General features: G+C 37.7%; 1 protein-coding gene across 2 annotated transcripts in view; it reads left to right on the forward strand.

Moving 5' to 3' along the window:
• Nucleotides 1-376: 376 nt before the first annotated feature.
• Nucleotides 377-22,064, forward strand: part of LOC145984065 (protein-lysine N-methyltransferase SMYD4-like) — a 253,879-nt gene continuing 232,191 nt past the window's right edge. The window contains exon 1 of one of the 2 annotated variants that reach the window (XM_083117444.1): nt 377-475. Coding sequence is in view for 1 of the 2 variants with exons in the window: in XM_083117443.1 (XP_082973569.1) it covers nt 394-475 (82 nt within the window). In the remaining variant the exon portion in view is untranslated. The remainder of the gene's footprint in view (nt 476-22,064) is intronic. The other variant, XM_083117443.1, reaches the window with a different exon arrangement.

The raw sequence follows: 22,064 nt of genomic DNA on the forward strand, positions 1-22,064 counted from the left end.
ATAGTTTCGCGTCAGTCCTTTCACCCATTTCATGCTTCCAATTCTCATTCGCGGTTGACCTGGCAGCAGAAACACGCAACCTTTGAGCAGAGCAAGGTAAAAGAGAAAAGAACCCAAAGAAAATAAGAATCCGGTATTTGTCCTTCAGCCTTAATTGACAAACAAACGTGGCCCCCTTAACGCGTTGGGCACACACGGACGAACGCCAAGGATCGGATCACGTGGGATGGAAACTGCGAAAATCGGGTGCGGGCGTCTTCCGGGTTACAGTGTTCTAATTTAGTTTGCGGACGAGTCGATCTCCAATTCCACCTACTTCCAAAGCAAGCTTGTACACAGACACCAGACACGTGATCATGGTGGGCTATTTTTGAGATGGGAAGCGTATTTCGGATGTGGGATAACCATCGAATTGGGTGCAAGCTTTGTGGTGTACGTGGAAAATTTCCGAACGATATCGACACTGTGCTCCTAGGTAAGTACGCTCGTTCTTTCTTCTTACCTGTGTTTGTGCCGCGGAGAAGCAATGCTACTGACCACCCTTAAACGTTTGGCATGCGGGACTCTTATCGAGGAGAAAGAAGTTCTAAATCCTTTCCTCCTTCTCGGCAACTGGACCGATAAGAATCTTCCTTTCTTGTAAAGTAATTTGTGCCAATTTGTGAGCAAGCGAAACGTTGTAAATGTGTTAGTTAGCAGGAGCAAGAAGTGACATCCTCTGGCAACAACTTCTGGTCTGCTGGTGATGTGGTTGTGGAGTGAAAATAGAAAGTAAAGAGATTGAGAAACGGAATATTTGGACACTTTTCGTAATTTACTAAATTGTCACGAAAGAATGCACGTTGCTAAAAGCATTCCGTGGACGACTTTGCATCTCGCTACCGAAGTTCCCGGGTTCGAGTCCCGACCTGGGAGTGGATGTGTCAATCAATTTCATCTCATCATCATTCATCTTCATCACCGTGATTAGCCAAAGAGGAAGAAAAGTGACGCCAAACAACAAAGTACCCGAAGCAAATTCCATTGACGTTTGTTACGCATTCGCTGGCGTTAGTATGGTGTGCTCTGAAATTAACTTTTCCTTGCAAATGAAAGTGCGTATTTTATTGCATGATGCATTGATATTGTCATTATACAATTATTATGTATTTTTCTTATTTGACGTCGCTTTTCCATCACTTTTGGCTAATCGCAACGACGAGGATGAATGATGAGTAGGTGAAATTATTATTGAGACACTCACGAAAAACACCTTTACCGGGATTCAAGCCCGTAAACTTCGGTGAACAGACAACTCAACGCGATTGGATACCGAAGCGCATATTATTATTATCACAATACTAGTTATAGTAATAGTCGAAATAGACAGCGTAATTCATGCAATAAAGAACTGCACGTTTAAATTATAACCTTCTTTGGAGAAACGCTAGCTGAACATTATAACTGAAAGGAAACTTAATAGAAATTATTTAAATCACCGTGGTATAATACTTGACTTGACAAAATTCCAAATTGTCTATGCAAGAACGTGTGTTATCGAGTCATCGTGTCTGTGTCATACGTAGCATTTAGTCTCCAAAGTTTGTTTGAAGACACTGTATGAGCAGAAAAGCTAATCGGGACGGACCTACCGGTCAAAATTATATTTGAACCTCTATATGGTTTTACCGGTTATAGAACTCGGTATCTCTTGATTATAAGGAGACGGCGTTTCCACGATTCCATCCAAGAGGCCCTACTATCTATCATATCCTATTCCCAGTACTACAATTATCGCAGTGCTAGATAGCGGAACGTAAATTTCGACTTTAAAATTAATCAGAACATTCAGAAACACAAGATTTGAATACTGCACCAATATAATCAATTTTTACATTTTTATTTTCAAAATTATCCAATTATTGGGATGGATCTCAATACTTCATATTCTTTTTTTGCCACGAAGATTTCCATTATTCCTAGGTTAGTGTCCCGATGAATTTTTCAAAAGTGTATAGTTCGGTGGTTTAGTTTGAATCGAGACATGTACAAAGAATTTCCGACGAAGCGCACATTGGTATTAAATTATTTCTCCTTTTCAAAAAAAAATCCATTGCGTAAACCAATTGTAACATTGAAAAGTTTGACTTATTGTTTCCTTATTTGTTACGTTTAGTAACGTAGTGAACATGAGATGATTGCAGCGAGTAAATGATGATATATGATGCATGGAACGACGCGAAAGAATTGGCTGCGGATTCGAGTCTAGAACAGTTCTTTTCTTGAGCCGTTGAGTTGCAATTCCAAATTCAGAGCTTAGCTGTAGCATTAACCCGAGTTCAAAAAGCAGTTACGAAACAAGTGTTAGGTAGGGGAAAGTGGGGTAAGACCGAGTAGGTAACACTCGAAGGCTTGCTGGAGCTAAACTATTCGACCTACAGTTTGTCAGATTTAAGTAAAATATGCATTGTTTAACTGAGTACACTATATATCATTTCTGAAAAGTCATAGTTGCACCACTTTTTTTATCAATGATTGCTGAAAAAAGTCAAATCACCCGATCTTACCCCACTAGTGGGGTAAGACCGAGTACATATGTTAACTTTATTGGAAAATAGAAAGACGAGATTTTAAGTGGAAAAGTAGCAGAATTTTTTTCTTATTTTATACCTATGACAAGTTGGTTCATGCCTTAGCTGAACAATTCAAGAATATGAGTTACAGAAATCACAAGTAAAGTAGTTGTCTTCTTCCTCCGCTCCACTGCAGCTTTCGTGGGCCCAGCCAGGACACTTTCCACATTGGATCCACCCTTGTTCCGAGTTAGAAAATACATCATTACAAAAAATATAATTTAGTCTTAAATGATGGGACAATGATGGGTAGTGCCCGGTCTTATCCCGCTCGGCGTACCCGGTCTTACCCCGAGTGCAGAGGTTATAAAAACGAAACAGGACCACGCTACTATTGGACTAAATCTGTATTGTTTGTTAGAGTATAAATCCTTAGTAAACATATAATAAGCTGGACTATAGAGCGTTTTATAACTGTAATGACTATTAAATAAGGATGGTTTAAAAACAAAAGAATATTAGAGAGATGACATCGTAAAACAAACTCACCTACACAGACGCCGTGAATTCAACAGCAACAACACGCCAATACGGCCGCTCCTTCTTCTTGACTAGTGGAGTGTAGTTCACAATCTGTCCGCTAGAGAGGAGAACTAATGACGCCAAAACCAAGGTACACGGTTTCACCCCACTATCCGATCTTACCCCACCTTCCCCTACTTATTCGCAAGAGGAATAAGCTTATTTGTGGCCACATATGTTTAAAAATCGTGTTATAGGATTCCTTAAAATAGGCAACGAAACTTTTACCTAATTTTAAGAATTATAATAATAATAATAATATTTCTTTATGAAATAATAAAGACGTGAAAAGTAAATATTATATTTCGTGAACATATACTCCCAATTAATTAAGAACGTGATGTTAATAAATTGCTGTACATTACAGGATGGTCAATATAGGAATGACCATTTATTGTCTATAAAAAATATGGATTTGTAAACACGAACCGAACGTCCTGATATATGATACATAAAAGTATATGTTACCAATATACAGGTCACGTTGAAGTCGGCTCCCAATTATATTTTTTTAAATGAAAACGTGGCCATATGCCATATCAAGATGGGATAGAACTTCACGAGAATCACATCCGCATGATTCATTTGAATGTAAGTTTAGCCCTTATGCTGCTCGAACAAGATGTTTTTAGTGACTCAGAAATGTAGAAAGCGGGAGTGTAAGATGATGCTAGTATTTATTTCTCAGAATTTCTTAATCAACTTAATGGTCGTTCTGGTGGCGTGAGTTGACATCTTTGCAATAACATGACAAGATCTCCATCGGCTTTTCTTGGGTTTACACCGTCGTGATAAAGCCAACTACAACGAAAAATATTTGTGGTTCAGCCAACATAAGGATTACGTTTAAGTATAAGTTAATCATAGCAACATTTTTCTTGAACTTCTATCCCATGTTCACATTTCCATGGAAGTTAACTGTAAGATGCCCACCACGTTGGTAACGTATCTTAACGCCCCCACCTACCTTTCCCATACCTTTGATTCATGTTTCGAATTTCGTATTTGTTTAAACAACTGTTTCCACACTTATTGACCACTCTTTACTTTGTTAAACAACATACATCCCGCACTGAAAGAAGGATGCGTTATTTGACAAATTTCACAGCAAAACCTGTAATTACATTTACAGCTATTTCCGGGCAAATTGATAACTACAGCAAAAAAATATTGAAATCTAAACCAATTAGTAACATCAGTCGTTTTGGATTTCCCTCGCAAAAAAATGCAAGGCCACCCACCACTCGAAAGTTGATTTAAAAATTGTGCGAAAAAAGTTGGGTTTAATTCAGATATAAAGCAAATATGCATGTTTTTATGAAAGAGCAAATATTTCGATATTTACAATCCTGAACTGTCATCTAGGGACATATAGGGCAGGAAAAATGGATATTGAGTTAGGCTCTATTTCTTTTTGCTTTACGTCATCAATAATATCATAATTTTTTACAGCAGTTTTGTTGCGAGAACGTAATTCCAAATTTAAACGGCGAGAAAACCAGTAGTGTTATAAAACTAAAAATATCAGCTCACACCAGATTTTGTAACTAAAGTATGTTTTATGATATAGAATTTCTGAAGAAATTAAAGGTGGCACAGAGTCAATTAAAAAACTAAGTAGGGGGTTTTCGAATCCTTTCTTGTTTTGGACCCAGCTCAACTTTTGATAGATAATTCAAAAATCAAGAACGTTAGACTGATAACACATTTTGAAATAGGGTTTGATTTTGCTTTAAAATTAACATAAATATAATAAGCTAAACAAAAACGGATAATACAATTGGGATGATTTTTACAGTTTCACGAACGTTTGCTCGTTGACGAACTTGTTTTTAGAACTTCACAAACTTGTACCTTTTCCAAAGGTAAATACACTATTTTTGGAGTTTAGTCCTTTTTCCCATTGCATTTAGTTACTTACCATTTACTAAAGTTAATCTTGACAATGAAAATGAAAGGTTACTCAACTGAATTCTCATTCCCCGGCCGAGACAACTCAGAATCTTCCTAACTGATCACAAGTTTAGCAAGTGCTTTTGTCTTAAATATTGAGCCTCCTCGATAACGTAATGGGTCACACTGTCACCTTGCAATCAAAGGCTTCTCTTCCTGATTCCTGCTGGAGCATTTTCCGGTAGTTCGGTTCCCGTTTTAAACCGAATATATTAGCTGCATAAGTTGAGCTTCAAAAACAACTTTTTCTTGTACATTATTTGCGTTCTGCAGTAACACTTGCTCAAAATTCACACAAATAATAGCAATATCCAATTTCTATATTCCTCATGCGCGAAGTAACCTTTATTTTCATTTGTTTGTGGTGCTCAGCCCTGTTGCAGAATTTCTTTTTGGATTGGAAAACTTGCATCCTTCACATACCCGCTGCAATATGTTTACATCATAATTAAAAAAAAAATCACTGCAATATTGCAAGTCCTAAATTTACGGTAATTTAGCTCCGTGTGCTATGAACAGTTAATCTACTGAGAATCAAGCAAAAAAAAATAAAAAAAAATATATGCATAAGTCAAACACGGAAAATCGGTTTTTCGTTCGCCACGATGAAACTTGGTTAACTGTTTGTTTTCAAATGCAATACTTAAGGTATTACGTAGGTAATATTAAATTTTCAGCTCAAAATCTTTAAGTTTCTTCCAGCTATTGGATCCACAATATATGGATTGATTGATTGATTTAGTTTATTTTACTTCGCGTTTTGTGCTTCTTGGCTAATTTGCGAAGATGGGGATGAGTGATGAAATGATGAAATTGATGAATGGACATTCACAAGCAACCAAGCCCGACCGGGATTCGAACCCGCAACCTCACAATATATGGAGGTTGTATTCTTTTTATTCCCTGTCCCTACCAAACCTCGCCCTATATTTGGAATACTTTACTGCCAAATTGTAGTGGAAATGATGCTCTAAGAATATTGTTTTATTTTTTTTGCTTTATTTTACTTCGCTTTTTGTGCCACTTTTGGCTAATTTGCGCTGGGGATGAGTAATGATGTGATGAATGGACACTGACAAACATCCATGCCCAGGCCAGGATTCGAACCCGGAAACCCTGGCGTCGTAGCGCGATGTGCTAACCACTCCGCCACAGGGGGCAGCTCTAAGAATATAGTGAATGTATTTCTAATGTGCAGATGATTTGCCATTTCATCGATATTCGCTCGTCGGTTTGATAGAATCGTGGCACGGACTTCAATTTTTGTAGTTATAATTAGTGCGTAACGCTTGTCCGACCGTTTTTGATCTTATAGTTCATTCGAACACACTTAGCCGTGGTATAGCACTTCCCCCATATTTGCCCCGTCTAGTTCGCTATACTTTTTGACTCTCTCTCTGCACTCGCGCGTCCAGTTGGTTACAAAGTGCAACAACGAGTCGTTTACTTCGTTGATTTGCTGTCACGTATCGTATTTGGTGTCTGTACCTTTTGCACTACGTTCCGTTCTGGAGCGGTGTGCGGTGTGGTGCATGAGCACGTGATGCGTGCTAACCAATGAAATGGCCGTTGAAAGCAGAAGACAGGCATTTGTTGAACTTGACACTGGGATGCACCTGCACTACACCTAGTGTCAAAAAATGTGGCGAACTAGACGGAGCTATTGTGATGCAAACCTTAGGTGGATTTCGGCCCCTGGTATACCTTCAGACCAGTAGCGGCTTCTGCCTATTCGCACATTCGCACGTGCACACCCAAATAAATCTGTAATGCAAATATTTTTTATTATACTTATTCACTGAAACAACATCAAACGTTCCCTCGCCCCATCGGCTTTGCTTTACCAGCGCCTGCCGGTTCGCACAAATCACCGTGTGCTTGTTTGCCGCTGTTTGCAGCACGCAAGTAAAGAAAAGGAATTTGCTCTTCTAGCTCGCAGTATCATGGGCTAACCTCAAATGCAGTATTGCAATACCGTTCCATTTGAGATCGTGTAGCGGAGTAGAGGCATATCATCGTAAATCGAGGGATTATTTTTGGAAGAAGGGAATTTGTGTGGTATCCTCATCCACACCGTTCCGAACGTGGTAGGTGCAAGAAAGAAGGGGAGGGGAAGGGGGCAACTGAAAACGAAACGCGTGTTTTAAACAATGTCTTGCATTGCCTTTTCTTATTAGTGCAGCTTTGCCAAAATAAACTGTGCTTGTGACGCTATTATCCACCCTCGCAGGGGGAACGTGGATCAGTCAGCTGTTTCCATTGTGTGGCAAGATTGTTACACTGTCAAAAGCTCGTTCCTGTTTTATTGCAAAATGAGCATGATGAAGGGGGAAACTGTACATAGCGAAAGCAGAAACGTAATATTTAACGTTTTTGAATATTTGAAGGAAGTTAGCAAATCTCGCAGCGACTGCAGTAATGAGACAGATAAGGCGGAAGGGAAAGAAAAATTCTGAAGTACGAAGCAGAACAGTGTGGACTGAGTGAGTATTATAATTTTCTTTAATATTTATTATTCTATTGATTTCGCTTGATTTTGTTGGTTTCTTCAGTCGGTAATTATAAATAAACAACTGCTAGATAGATTACAACTGATTTTCTGCATGTGGTCGCTGGACCGGCTACTTTGTTTGCAGGAGTGTCTGAAGATGAAATATTCACCGGGGTGAGGTGGAATTTTGGCGCCTTCTACTTTCTACCGTGATCCTACTACTTCCCACCTTCCTCTAATATAAATCATAACTATGTTATATATTTACGGTTTTAGTGAAAAATAATAGCCTTATTTAAAAAATATTTTAATGCTGTTAAAGAACATGTTTATTGTAGGTAGGTGTTTATTTAATACTTACATAATTACATCGAAACAATAATAATCTCTTAGCTTAAATTGCTAGATGATTTTGCAATGTACTTATTAAGTTATTTAGCAGTAGCTTCAATTAATTCTTGTCAACAATAAATCCAACTCCTTTGAAAACCAATAGCCACGCACCCGCTGGAGGCACATAATGGTGCTTTTCTGTGCATAAAGTGGACCTGAAAATAAATCCACGCTTAGAATTTGGCTCTAATCAAGCTGAGTAGTTGACCAGCCCTGTTGTTAAATGTATGCAAAAATTACTATTATTCTTGTTCACTATTATAAAGCGGAGCAAGGGAGAAAGTTTTACTAAATATTTTGCAAATCGAGAATAGTATTGAATGTTGTAGATCGGTATTTCTATGTTTTTATTGATTTTGTCAGGTTATCGAATGTTGAATTATCTATACCCAATAACATCGCAAATCTCGTGATCAACGGAAAATTCACCGAGATATTTCATTAATATTATTTTTTTTATTTTTAATGAAATAAAATTCTCTCATAGCCTCATTTTCAGTAAAAGGTGGTCATAACTTGGGTTGCCAATACATTTAGCATCATCATGTACGCAAAAACGGGAGCGAGTATTTGAGAGGGTGATAAAACATTCAAGTGCACACCCATAAAGTCAGACTACCAGTCGCCACTGCGTCAGACCACAAGAAACTAACCACTGCTCGCTGTTCTTCTCTGGTGCATACTGAGAGTGGCGCGACTATGTTCACCCTGCAACAACAAGGAAATTAAGTGGATGGTGAAGGTCAAATATGCGCTAAAGCAACGAGAAATACTCGTCCGCAAATATTTAAAATATTCCAATTAAATTGTTGTGCTATAATGAAAACATTTAAACTTCTGACCCACAATGCGAGCCCACAACTGCAACGAGTCACGCAAAATAATCGGCAGTTACTCCATCATAAATGCTTCGCTGTTTGCGATACAAAAGGGCATTTTCCTTTAAACGTGGAAATAAGTTCCCTTTGTCAAAATATTTCAAAACAACTTCCATTTAACTTTACCACTTTGTCAAGTAATCCTCTTGAAAAAACATGGAAAAAGAAGTCGTTCTCCTCTCTTGAACTGTTTCGAAGAGAGATCTATAAATTTACAAAGAAAACTGCCATCAGCTACAAGGCACTATTTAATGAGGAAGACTATTTGAATGAGAAGTTAGCTTAATATGCTTTCCCAGAGAAACATAAATAATATTGTTTCTCTCTAAATGCGACAGTAATTCTTTCGAATTAATTCCCAGTTCTCGTAACTCTGTAATCATATTTATTGAAGTTTTCGAAATTAACTTCGTTGCCGTAAAACGTTCTCGGGGTTTTCCCTTAACTCCAGGCGAAGCTAATATGAAGGCAGGCCTGGAATTGTATTATATTGCTTTCCTTTAATGTTGACATTCTTAATTTAGATCTAAGTTCACTCACTTCGAGCCCAAAGTTTTGGAACGTTTTCAAAGTAATATCGTGGACACACGCGAAGAGATCATTGGCATTCAATGGTAGTTCTGATGAAATGCAAATTCCCTGCGAGCATCCTGACTAGAATTAAAATCATAAAGTAGATGGCTTATTAAAGGAAGAAGCAAATCGTTTTAATGATAAAGCACCCGGCTCGCACGTTTATGCTTTGGTCAACGACATTTTTAAAAGCAATAAATAAAAAGTGGGACTGCACAAGTGTGTAATTAAGAACACGTGAAGTTTTTTCTTGGTCATTTTTGCATACTCGTAGCGCAAAGCCATCAAGTTATCTTTTATCTTTTTTCCACTAAAGACACAGGGCTTGAGTCTAGTCTTGCCTGAATTCTACGCTAAATTATTTTTTCCACCTACATATTCGAATATATACATGAATCATCACGATCATTCTCAACATTTTATTTTGTAATGTGCTTGCATTATACAATTGGATACCATCTAAAATTTAATTGTGAACTCATTTACACTATTGAAAAAAGATGTGCAGCAATAACACTGTAATTGATTCATAAAATATGCTGTATACAGTGGAACTACACTGATAGACAAACCATAAGTAGAAAATATAGATATAGGGTCAAGTCTTGTAAAATGGCCAGAAATTATATTTCGTACTGCTGTGCTTCGACGACTGAAGAGATCTGTTCGGGTACTATCGAACTGTTAGTGAGAGTTATGGCGACCGTCCTCTGGCAGTGAATGTTGAGCTCCGTGCTTTGTTCAGCCGTACGCGTGTTTTAATGAAACAACTGTATCTGAAGGTGACTAGAGAACAGCCATATTGTTTTTTTTTGGTAATTTATATTCTTACGTAGCGTTAGTGTTAGATGTGTGTTGCAAACGGGAGTGTCCTATGTCGGTAACATGTGCTCATTGTAATATACAAAGGCACTGTGTGAAGGCAACAGGTGCCGCCACATATGAGCCACAAACGGAACTGTGTATTGTTACATAGTCTTGTATAATGGCCAGGCAGTTATGCCCTATTCCTTCAATACCCAGAAGGAGAGCTACAACAAGATGCCACCAGACCACATAAGGAAGATGTCAGAAAAGAAAGTGGACAAATTAAAGAAAAAGAGTAATAGAAAGCAGAAAGGGATCGAAAATGTTACCCAAAAAAATCAAAAGATGGAGATAACCATTCACAGTGCACTTACTGTAACAGGTTTTACAGCGATGATTATGGAGGTGAAATATGGGTTTCTTGTACTCGCTGTGAAAACTGGTGTCACGAGGAATGTGCACATGCTGAAAATGTGGACATTTTCGTGTGTAAAGACTGTGGTACTCATTGAGAACATCACATGTAATACCTTGGCCATATTGAGGGACTGTTTTGTAAAATGGCCAATTTTCTGTTTTTGTGAAAATATTAATATTAGTGTGTGTAGAAAAAATTCAACATAAACGAATTTTCCTGAGTTATTACTTACTGTATTGCCTTTCATATTAAACCTAAATTCAAGGTATTTCCGATTATAGTTTACCATGTATTGTGTAAAGAAAATTTACATGGCCGTATTACAGGACTTGACCCTAATAACTACAACCGCACTGATATTGCAATGACGTTTGACTATGCGACAATAAATGTAACGTTTAAAAACATTTATGAGAGAAGTATGGAAACCCTTAATCGTGTTATTTATTTAATTTTTATGCGTTTTTTTAGCTGAGTATAGTAAGGACTAGTGCTATATTATGTTGTATCACTAAATATTCCGATTAAGCAAGAGATTCATACATTTGATAAATATCTAGAACACCTTGGCACCTAATGATTGTAAACTTGTAGAATTACGCGTATTATTCACATTCTATTTTAACCCAAACCATGAGCTAAGTAAGTCGTTGCAGAATGTTTTAGTATAACAAATGATTACATAACCCATATATACATGTACAGTGTCTCTCAAAAGTTTTAGGACAACGACATTTTAAACCAGGCAACCCAAATTACACAAGGCGTTGGTGGGTTGCGTGTAGAGTTAGGCTCAATTTCAGGGTTGCCACATGCACAATAAATATTTATAAGATACGCGAAAGAAATAAAAACAAGTATTAGTGTATAAAAGTATTAAAAATGTCACTATTATATCGCAAGTGACAAAATTCTTTCTGAAAGAAAAATAATAGGTTTTCTAGCAATTCATCGCTGATGAGTCTACAGAAAGGAAAAGAGGTGAGAGAAAACGAGAGGTGACAAAGAACAGGAGAAAGAGAAAGCGAGAGGAGAAGAGGAAAAGTAGAGGAGAGAAGAAAGAGAGGATAGACGAGGAGAGGAGATGTAGTGAGGAGAATGGAAAATATTCTAGGAGAGATGAGGAAAATGTAGCAAAGAAGAGAAAATAGAAGGAAAACGAGATGAGAGAAGAGTGGAGAGTAGATTAAGGAGAGAAAAAGAGAAGAACGAAAAGAAGAGGAGAAAAGTGCGTGGAGTCAGAAATCTAAGACAGGAAAGGAGATACGAGGAGTGGAGATGAGTGGGATGGAGATAAGATGCGAGAAAAGTAGGGAAGGAGATATGAGATAAAAGCAGAGCAGAAAGAGGGGGAGAGAAGAAGGAGAAGGAGAAGAGAAGAACAGAATGGACTGAAGAGAAGAGGAAGTTGCAGAAAATATAGTCTCAGCGCCAAGAATTGATCAAATTATCAACATGAAACATTCAATAACATTTTGAAATGTATTGGAGAATGTATTAGGTCGGTGCGAAATGCCTTTTGACTTAGTTCGGAGCAAGCTAAAATCTTCCATGTAAGATCTTTGATTTTACCTGCGATTATACCACTAAAAACATGAATGTAATTTTAATATTTATCCAATTTTTGTCCACTTCTCGGTTCGTTGAAATGGAGATTTTGTAATTTAATATTTCCCCTCCCCCCCATCGTTAATTCCAAACTGAATCATTCCGTTTCACACGGCGTGGACAATGAACACAATTTGATATGTCTAAAACTTACGAAAATTTTCTGCTACCGGAAGGGTTTGAACCTACGACCATTAGATGGACAGTCCTGAACGTTAAACACTACCCTACAAGCTTTCGCTCCTGAAAGTAAGTAGAAGGAGCTGACCAATGTGAAATGTAGATGCAACGCTCCTCCTACATGTAATGTGCAAACAATACTTGTTTGTAACAAAGAAAACGAAGGTAGTGCGACTCGGAGAAAACATTTAATCATAATTCACTATCTTATACATGAAAATATCGCTTTGAACGTGTGTCAATTCATTTATTTTTTTATTTTTTTATAAATTCCATTTGCAGAACAATGTAGCCACTATACACTGCTATTACAAATAATGTTACCATGCTCTTGTTTATAATGAAAGGATAATTAAAAAAAGAACACCTCCTAAGGAGAATCGAACTTGGGACCGCGATCAATGCTTTCAAGAACTCTAACCAATACACCACGCCCTTACTTTCGATTGAAACAACAATTTTTAAGTATTCTGTCTCTCCAATATTGTAAATGAAGTTGGGTATACATGTGGTTGAACTTTTACTTCAATTTTGGATTGCTATCTTGTAGTATAGCAGATATATTCAAGAAATAATTTTCGAAGTGATGAAGAAAAAAGAGAATATTGGTAGTTGTGAATATGCGAGTTATTTCTTCTAACTTATTATTGTGATTAGACATTATTAATGAAAAATATCTAGAGGCTTGAACATTGCAGGACGATGTTCTTTTCCTGTGATACTGCAACAGACGAAATGCTTGTTTACTGACGCAAGTCTCGTGTTCAGAACAGTCTTATGAAATGTATTTGCTGTTGTGTAAGGTAACACGAAATAATTACACCGTTTGCGAACTACCAAATCTGCGCAACGTTAGACGTAAATAGGCGGAAAATTTTATTCTTCACACTTGACAGTATTAGTCAAGAGAGACTCGTGTGACACTGTGTTAAGGTGCTGGAGTAAATCCTTCTTATTTTTCTTCCTCGAAGGACAACAATTTTTAAAGTAGAGCAACAGTAGTTCCGCTCTTTCTTATTTCTTTTAAATTCTCCACATTACTTTCATTGGGTTAAATGTAAATAAAAGTATTGCTTGCATTTCTGTCATTGACGTAGACCAGGCCAGTACGCAGGATTTCTTTGAGGGAGTGGCCAGACCCAAATGTGTGTGTGTGTGTGTGGGGGTGTGTGTGTGTGTGTGTGTGTGTGTGTGTGTCTATATATATGAGAGAGAGAGAGACAGATATTACAAAAGAGTTCAAATAGTGCGAGCGCGATTAAAAAGTCATGATAATTCTATGTTTAGAAAATAATATATTTCTATATTAAATGTTGCGTACTAGGAATTATTATTACAATAAAGAACATGTCTAATTGTGAGTTAAGAAAACAACAATAACAAAGAGACACTCTCGCATCACGATTGCAGTTCGAAAATGTCGGGACAGGGATTGAACAGGACAGGGATCGGTGAATCGGACGTCTGCTAGCCTTGCATTATAAAACTAAAACCATCCAATATTCCAGCCTGAAGACTTTTGCGCAAGAAACAGATTCATTTATGTAAGAACAAAATTGAAATGTTTACACATTTCTAAAATCGACGATGTTATTTTCGTAGTTATTGATAGGTTCACATTTAAATATTTCAGGGTTCGAGGGGGGCATGGCCCCCATTGCCCCCCCTGGATACTGGCCTGACGTTAGTGACGTAGACAGTGGGAGAGAAATTTTGGAGAATCTTCCTATTAAATTTATTATTTACATCCACCTTATGCTCAGATAGGTTTATTGACAATCGTGAACTTTTCGTTTAATAGATAATATTTGGTTTTAAACGACGGGAGAACATTGGTCTAATTTTCTTTCTTGCTCTTTTGTGAGAATATATACTTCTACAATAGCAATCGCGTTCGGAAACGGTGAAAAAAAATGACTTGGTTTTCAAAGGCAGACAACCTTGGTAGCGTAGCTTGCTCGCGTTCAAAGTGACTCACTCACGCTATTCAAGGCCGCTTCTTATCGCAAAACATTGTCCGTCGATGCACCCAGCAAGTTACGAGTGACCAGAGTCGAATTTTAAAGAGAATCTGAAGAATGTTAGATTTCATCAGAGGCGGCTACGTGGGCACTAGCTCAACATGCAATAGTTTAAGTGATAATTTCTGACAACCAAGAAACCTTATTGAATAAGTATTTGGATAGTAATACGCGTACCCGCTCCTTTTTAACAATGTAAGCTCGAAGACAATCTGTATTCCATTTGTTTGTATTCGCAACTTGGTCAACCTGAGGTTATTATAAGGAACTATTTCCTAGATGTTCATGTAACCGTTACAAAATTACAAATAAAATATATTCACAAGCTTAGATATATTAACAACGAAGAAATAAATTCAGAGTTAATTTTCAAATGCATGTGTATAGAGTAATTCTAGAAGTACAGAGCTATATCAGAGTATTGAACTTCTTTTTGTAGGATAACGTTTACAATATTGACGCGACAGAATAATTAAGAACTGTTGCTCCAAGGGAAGCAAAGGGCGTAGTGTATTGGTTAGAGTTCTTGAAAGCATTGATTGTGGTCCCAGGTTCGATCCTCCTTAGGAGGTTTTCTTTTTTTAATTCTCCTTTTATTACAAACAAGAGCATGGTAACATTAATTGCAATAGCAGTGTATAGTAGCTACATTGTTCTGCAAATGGAATTCATAAAAAAAAATAAAAAAATAAATGAATTGACACACGTTCAAAGCGATATTTTCATGTATAAGATCGTGAATTATAATACTTTAACGATAATTGTGTACTGCTTCAAAGACATTGACAAATATTAATGAAATAACTATTTATATTTGTGGCAATTCAGGACATACTAATTTTACCCCTTTTCCCACTCGAGTTCAATGCAAGGATACCTCCGCAAATATCGAATGAAAAGTTCTCATCATGTGCAATTCTCCATTAAATGTTTTCTCCGAGTCGCACTACCTTCGTTTTCTTTGTTACAAACAAGTATTGTTTGCACATTACATGTAGGAGGAGCGTTGCATCTACATTTCACATTGGTCAGCTCCTTCTACTTACTTTCAGAAGCGAAAGCTTGTAGGGTAGTGTTTAACGTTCAGGACTGTCAATCTAATGGTCGTAGGTTCAAACCCTTCCGGTAGCAGAAAATTTTCGTAAGTTTTAGACATATCAAATTGTGTTCATTGTCCACGCCGTGTGAAACGGAATGATTCAGTTTGGAATTAACGATGGGGGGGAGGGGAAATATTAAATTACAAAATCTCCATTTCAACGAACCGAGAAGTGGACAAAAATTGGATAAATATTAAAATTACATTCATGTTTTTAGTGGTATAATCGCAGGTAAAATCAAAGATCTTACATGGAAGATTTTAGCTTGCTCCGAACTAAGTCAAAAGGCATTTCGCACCGACCTAATACATTCTCCAATACATTTCAAAATGTTATTGAATGTTTCATGTTGATAATTTGATCAATTCTTGGCGCTGAGACTATATTTTCTGCAACTTCCTCTTCTCTTCAGTCCATTCTGTTCTTCTCTTCTCCTTCTCCTTCTTCTCTCCCCCTCTTTCTGCTCTGCTTTTATCTCATATCTCCTTCCCTACTTTTCTCGCATCTTATCTCCATCCCACTCATCTCCACTCCTCGTATCTCCTTTCCTGTCTTAGATTTCTGACTCCACGCACTTTTCTCCTCTTCTTTTCGTTCTTCTCTTTTTCTCTCCTTAATCTACTCTCCACTCTTCTCTCATCTCGTTTTCCTTCTATTTTCTCTTCTTTGCTACATTTTCCTCATCTCTCCTAGAATATTTTCCATTCTCCTCACTACATCTCCTCTCCTCGTCTATCCTCTCTTTCTTCTCTCCTCTACTTTTCCTCTTCTCCTCTCGCTTTCTCTTTCTCCTGTTCTTTGTCACCTCTCGTTTTCTCTCACCTCTTTTCCTTTCTGTAGACTCATCAGCGATGAATTGCTAGAAAACCTATTATTTTTCTTTCAGAAAGAATTTTGTCACTTGCGATATAATAGTGACATTTTTAATACTTTTATACACTAATACTTGTTTTTATTTCTTTCGCGTATCTTATAAATATTTATTGTGCATGTGGCAACCCTGAAATTGAGCCTAATTCTACACGCAACCCACCAAAGCCTTGTGTAAATTGGGTTGCCTAGTTTAAAATGTCGTTGTCCTAAAACTTTTGAGAGACACTGTACATGTATATATGAATATGATGACGAACGTAAAGTCTACTCATATTTTTTTCCCTTTCTTATATTTGGAATCCATTTCTACTGTGGCTCAAAGGTTATGACTAGAATTCAACTGATTTAAAATATAAAGTGTTCTATTCAATGTTCAATTGACCTCGGTGCTTCAATTCACTTTTAGTCTTTTTTCCCACTCCATTTATAAACTATTCTTTAAATATAAATATGTTTTCTTAAATGCGAATATCTAGCTGCAACCTACGGTCGAGCTACAATATTTCCGCATAGCATACGAGTGCTTATCATCTGTAGTTTTTTAATGTAATTACCATATTTCAGCCGGTCCCCGTGGCGGAGTGGTTAGCACATCGCGCTACGACGCTAGGGGTCCCGGGTTCGAATCCTGGTCTGGGCATGTATGTGTGTGAGTGTCCATTCATCAATTTCATCACTCATCCCCATCTTCGCAAATTAGCCAAAAGTGGCACAAGAAGCGAAGTAAAATAAAGCAAATCAATCAATCAATCACTCATATTTCAGTTGTGTACCTTGCTAACAAAAGTAATTACTAAGATATTTTTGTGGTCTATTACGTATTTCAGCGTTAAACGTTTACATTTGTCATTCAAGAGGAGTAATGCGTGGTTATATAGCATGTGGGTCAAAATGAAGCAATTTTATTCTCCATACGAACATTCTAGACACCTGGTTATAATAGCTTCCGTGTAGTATTCTCTTAGCAAATGTAACCAGATGGAGAACCTAGCCATTATCTGTTTCCCGGTAATGTCGAGTTGCATATCCTCAGACCTACTTCCTGTAAACTTGAAAAATGAAAATGGATCTGCGCACGTCTGGGGACTGATAGCCCTGCCATGAGAAAGGCTTGTCTAAAAGAGGTTTTGAGGAAGAGGCGGCAGGATGAACGAAGGCAGCTGAGAGCTCAAGATGGAAATTTCAGGAATACCTCTCCCGTACCTATCTCGATTTAAACGTGTTCCTCTAAATTGCTAGCGTCTATTAGTTAACACTTGCACAAGTTGTGAACCAGAGCGCAGCAGCGGAAAGGAGTATTTTTAAACGAAGCCCCTACGAACGAACAAATGTTCAATTGCTCCCTTGTGGTGTTAATGAGATCAATCTTCCTCCAACACCTGTAGCATTAGAAGGTATGGCATTTTGACGAATGTAATCGCATGCAATATTCCAAGACTTTAATACAAGGGAAATAATGTGAAGAAATTAACCTTATTCGGAGATCATACACGAATATATGTAAGTATTCATCGATTACTAAATGCTTAGTTAGTTCATCTCTTTCTACACGTTCGTTGCGATGACGTTTTGGTATGCGAGGTTGTAGAACTTTTGTAAGCAATCATATTTTTTGTCTTGCAGTAAAAAAATAAACTGTACTGGATCCTCCAAATAGAATAGAATAGAATAGAATAGAATATAGGTTTATTTCAGTATGAGTCTTTGCGGTTACTTGTACATACATTTCCATACATCAATTCAGTTTTTCCCCCTTTTCTTTGTTTTCCATATCCCCTGTCCGTATGTCCTCACATGTTCAACTTTACCTTTCACATTAATTGTGAGTTCTTTCCTCACTACAATCTATCAACCTAAGTCTTGTTTTTCGTAATTTTACACTGATAGCACTAGTTATTATATTGTCCACAAGAAGCTTTCACACCGTTCTCAGGCACTTTCACTCCCGTCCCTCATCTTATTCGCCCTCCTTGTCCAGAAGTAATGTAAGAAAGTTCCCAGGTACTTTATTTGAGTTTACTCCCTTCCCGCCATTTCCCGCCCCGTAATGGCTGGCCCTCATTAGCCCCTCAATTTTATATTCGTTCACATGTTCCTCGGGAATACCAATGTACATGATTTATATGGAGTAATAAATTCAAATTTAAATTAGAATGAAAATAATTTCAAACATATTTTTATAAGATAAGAAGGACAATTTGAACAAGTACAGACCTTAAAGTTACAAGATGTCTGAAAACATTTATTTCAGCTTCCTGTTACATGTATATATGTATTGGAGGCACATAGTGGTTCGGATCCCATTTTAAACTGTAGGTCCAGTCCCGATTAGCCTTACTGTGCATAAAGTGGACTTAAAACACCAAGTCAATGAATCAATCAATGTATATATATATGTATGTATGTGCGCGTAAATATATATAGAATTTTCGTTCCGAGAAAATTTTGCAAATATGAAATGACGAAGAATGTTTAAATCGCCAGAACCAAGCGGAACCAACGTGAACCTGTGACGCGCATACCCCCCATCCTTCCCCACACCACAAAACATACCATACTACAAAAGGCTAACAGGCACAAATGAGAATCAAGATAAAATACGTACTTCACACTGTGCCACTGCGCGTGTCACACATTCACTTCTTTAACTTGTTTGCTTTGCCTGTAATTAACATCATCAATTCTTAATTTACCGCTCTTACTGTGCGATATTGCCATAGCATACAATACTCTGGGACAAGCATGTGGCATTTTTGGTTACCAATGAGGCTCTTACCAGTGTACAGCCTGAACGGTGCATGCTACGTTGAAAATTCATGCACTTTAGATTGAAACTCATTTATTTCCAACAACTTTCCTCTCTTTCCATTTTTCTCTATGTGCACTAATAACGGAGTTGCCTATGGGACCGGACTTTTTGAAACACCCTGTATTTCTAATAACTGGGAATGTAAACATAGCTTCATGTATGTTAATTAAAATAAATAATGTATTTCATTTCTGTTAGACTTTTACTTGTGAATTATAATAATCTGTCTATCAAAATCTCTTGTCATGCATTGCCTAACCTACCCTAACCTAACCTATATCTAACATAACTCCGGATCCCATTGCTGTCGCATTTTGAAATTTTGCAGTATTATTGAGTTATAGTATATATATGACATATAATTTTTTGAATAAATTAAAAGATCCGTTTTTTGAGAAAATGGCTACCAAAGTTTTCTTAACACCACTCTCAATTGTTTTTTCGCTGACATAAGCATGCTTTATTTCGTGTGAAAGAGCCCTACAAGACCTTTCCAACGCCGTTAGAATCACTTCTACAGGTGCCATGATTGCCGAAATATTGCAATTTAAAGTTAACAAGATGTTGAAAGAAATGGTCAAAATCACGCAGTTTGCAACACTGTAATTCCGGAAATACAATTTCACATATTTTCCTACCTCAGGTGGCACTTCCAGTATTCCAAATTTCAAATGAATAAAGAAAATGTAAGGTTGAGGACTTTGTTGATTTGACATGGAATGACCCAACAATAAGGAGTGAAGCCACAACTACAAGCATACAATCTCACTTCAACGTAGTATGTAATACATTTTGGGTTGGGGAGGGGGGTGCTGTCCATATGGGTTTGTGATTGCCCTTTCATCAATATCATCTTGTCACTATTCATTCTCATATTTCTTGATTAGTAAAAAATTGAAGAAATGCGAAGTAAAATAAATCACATCAATGAACGTGCAACCAATTTATGTAGAAAACAAACTTGTTGCTTTATTTTATTGCAACAAAACATGTAAGGATTGTAATTAAAATATTTTTCATTGAATTATATATACATATACATGTATATAAATATATGTATATATATACGTACAGGGTGTTTCTAAAGGTCGTTTACAACGCTTGGGAGGTGATTCCTCACACGAAAACAAGCAAAAAGTGTGAGTTCCATTTTTACGACTGGGGCTTCGTTTCCGAGATAGAAGCCTCCCAAAAGGTGATAAAGTGAACGTCACACCTAACTGGGACGAATAATATCACATATAGAGAGTCGGTTCCAAATGAATCATAAAGGAATCGTATGTGCTCAGTCCGGAAGTCACTATGAAAAGTTCACTGCACGCATGCGCAATGGAGTCCTCAAAGGAATTGGGGATTTCCAGCAAGGACAATGCATGGAAAGGGTATGTAACGCAGCAAGAAGGACCGTGACAATGTGAAATGCGTTAAAGACAACACATCCCGACCTCAAACATCAAAACATGAGCACGGAACACAAAATCCGAAAAGTTGAGCACGGTTGCATACCCCAGTTACACGCGAGGAATGAACGAATCATGTCATGTGGCATACGAGAGACACATTACTCCACCAGGAGGAGGGAAAGAAAAACACAATATCAGATGATTGCGACAACGTGTATTTTTACACGCGACAACTACGTAATATCCCCCCCCACACACACACAACAAACAACAAATGCTACAATGTCTTACGCACAGACAGTGCGTGTCACTGTACACCAACTGAAGATGTCACTTTCACCACACAAAGGGGGTGGGGAGCAATACCGAGGCTGTGTCCGAAAGCTGCAAGACCATACTTGAAGCGAGCATACTTCGAGAGCATACTCGCAGTGCGGTCTTGAAGCCTGGAAGCGGAAAGCTTTCGAACTGCACTTCGACTGCAGCGCCAACACAAGTGAGGAATGCAACAAAAGTTGCTTCGAAACTAAAATTATCAAACATCGACTGTATGTGCCACTCTTGTTTTCCGTGAACAACACACACATGACTCGGCGTGCAGTTTATACAACACAGCACGTTATTAATTATAGAAATATGAAAGAAATTTGCTCTTTCAAATTAATTTTCACACATTCCGCAACATGGTTTACGATCGCGGGAAAAGAAATTGTTTTCTCACTTTTAAACACCTTCTCACTATAGAAGAAAGAAACCACGCATATATGAATAAAACCAATAAATAAAATTACATAGTATTTTAAAAACTTGTTTACTTACATTTCCACACAATGAAAGAACTACAACTACCAGCTGATTGACTTCAGACGTCCATTTTTTTAACAAATGAAAAGCAAGCACAGATCGCAAGTGTGCATAAAGGCCTGCAGAAGACCTGGAGCAGACCCGTTCGCGAGACATCGCTCCTGAAATGCCATGCAACCTGCGCAACACCCTCGCTTGAGCAGCTTGTATGCCCACCTGCACAGATCGTTCCTGGCAGGCATTGTAGACCCGCCGGGTACCCGCAGTCTTACGATACCTAGTAGGTCTCAGTTCGTTCTTTCCATCAACTACAGACCCCTCCCTCTGCATGACGTAGTTGCTTCGAGTAGAAACTGCACCTGGCCCACACCGTTCTGCAGTGTTGCCAACTGCAATAGATTTTCACTACTTAAAAAAGGGAACTCGAAGCTTCGTAAGCCACATCACCAATGAAATGAGATTTACGAATGTTGCTACCCCCCCCCCCCACACATTGAAATAGGTTTTCCGTGACACAGGATCCATAAGTATATGTCGTAAACAACCAATATACGTATATATAGTGATATAGGACAGGACTGAAACATGTCACGTTCGACGCTGAGGTCGCGAGTCGAAC

The sequence above is a fragment of the Lepisma saccharinum genome, chromosome 2 (genome assembly GCF_977018435.1).
Source record: "Lepisma saccharinum chromosome 2, izLepSacc3.1, whole genome shotgun sequence".
Classification (NCBI taxonomy): domain Eukaryota; kingdom Metazoa; phylum Arthropoda; class Insecta; order Zygentoma; family Lepismatidae; genus Lepisma; species Lepisma saccharinum.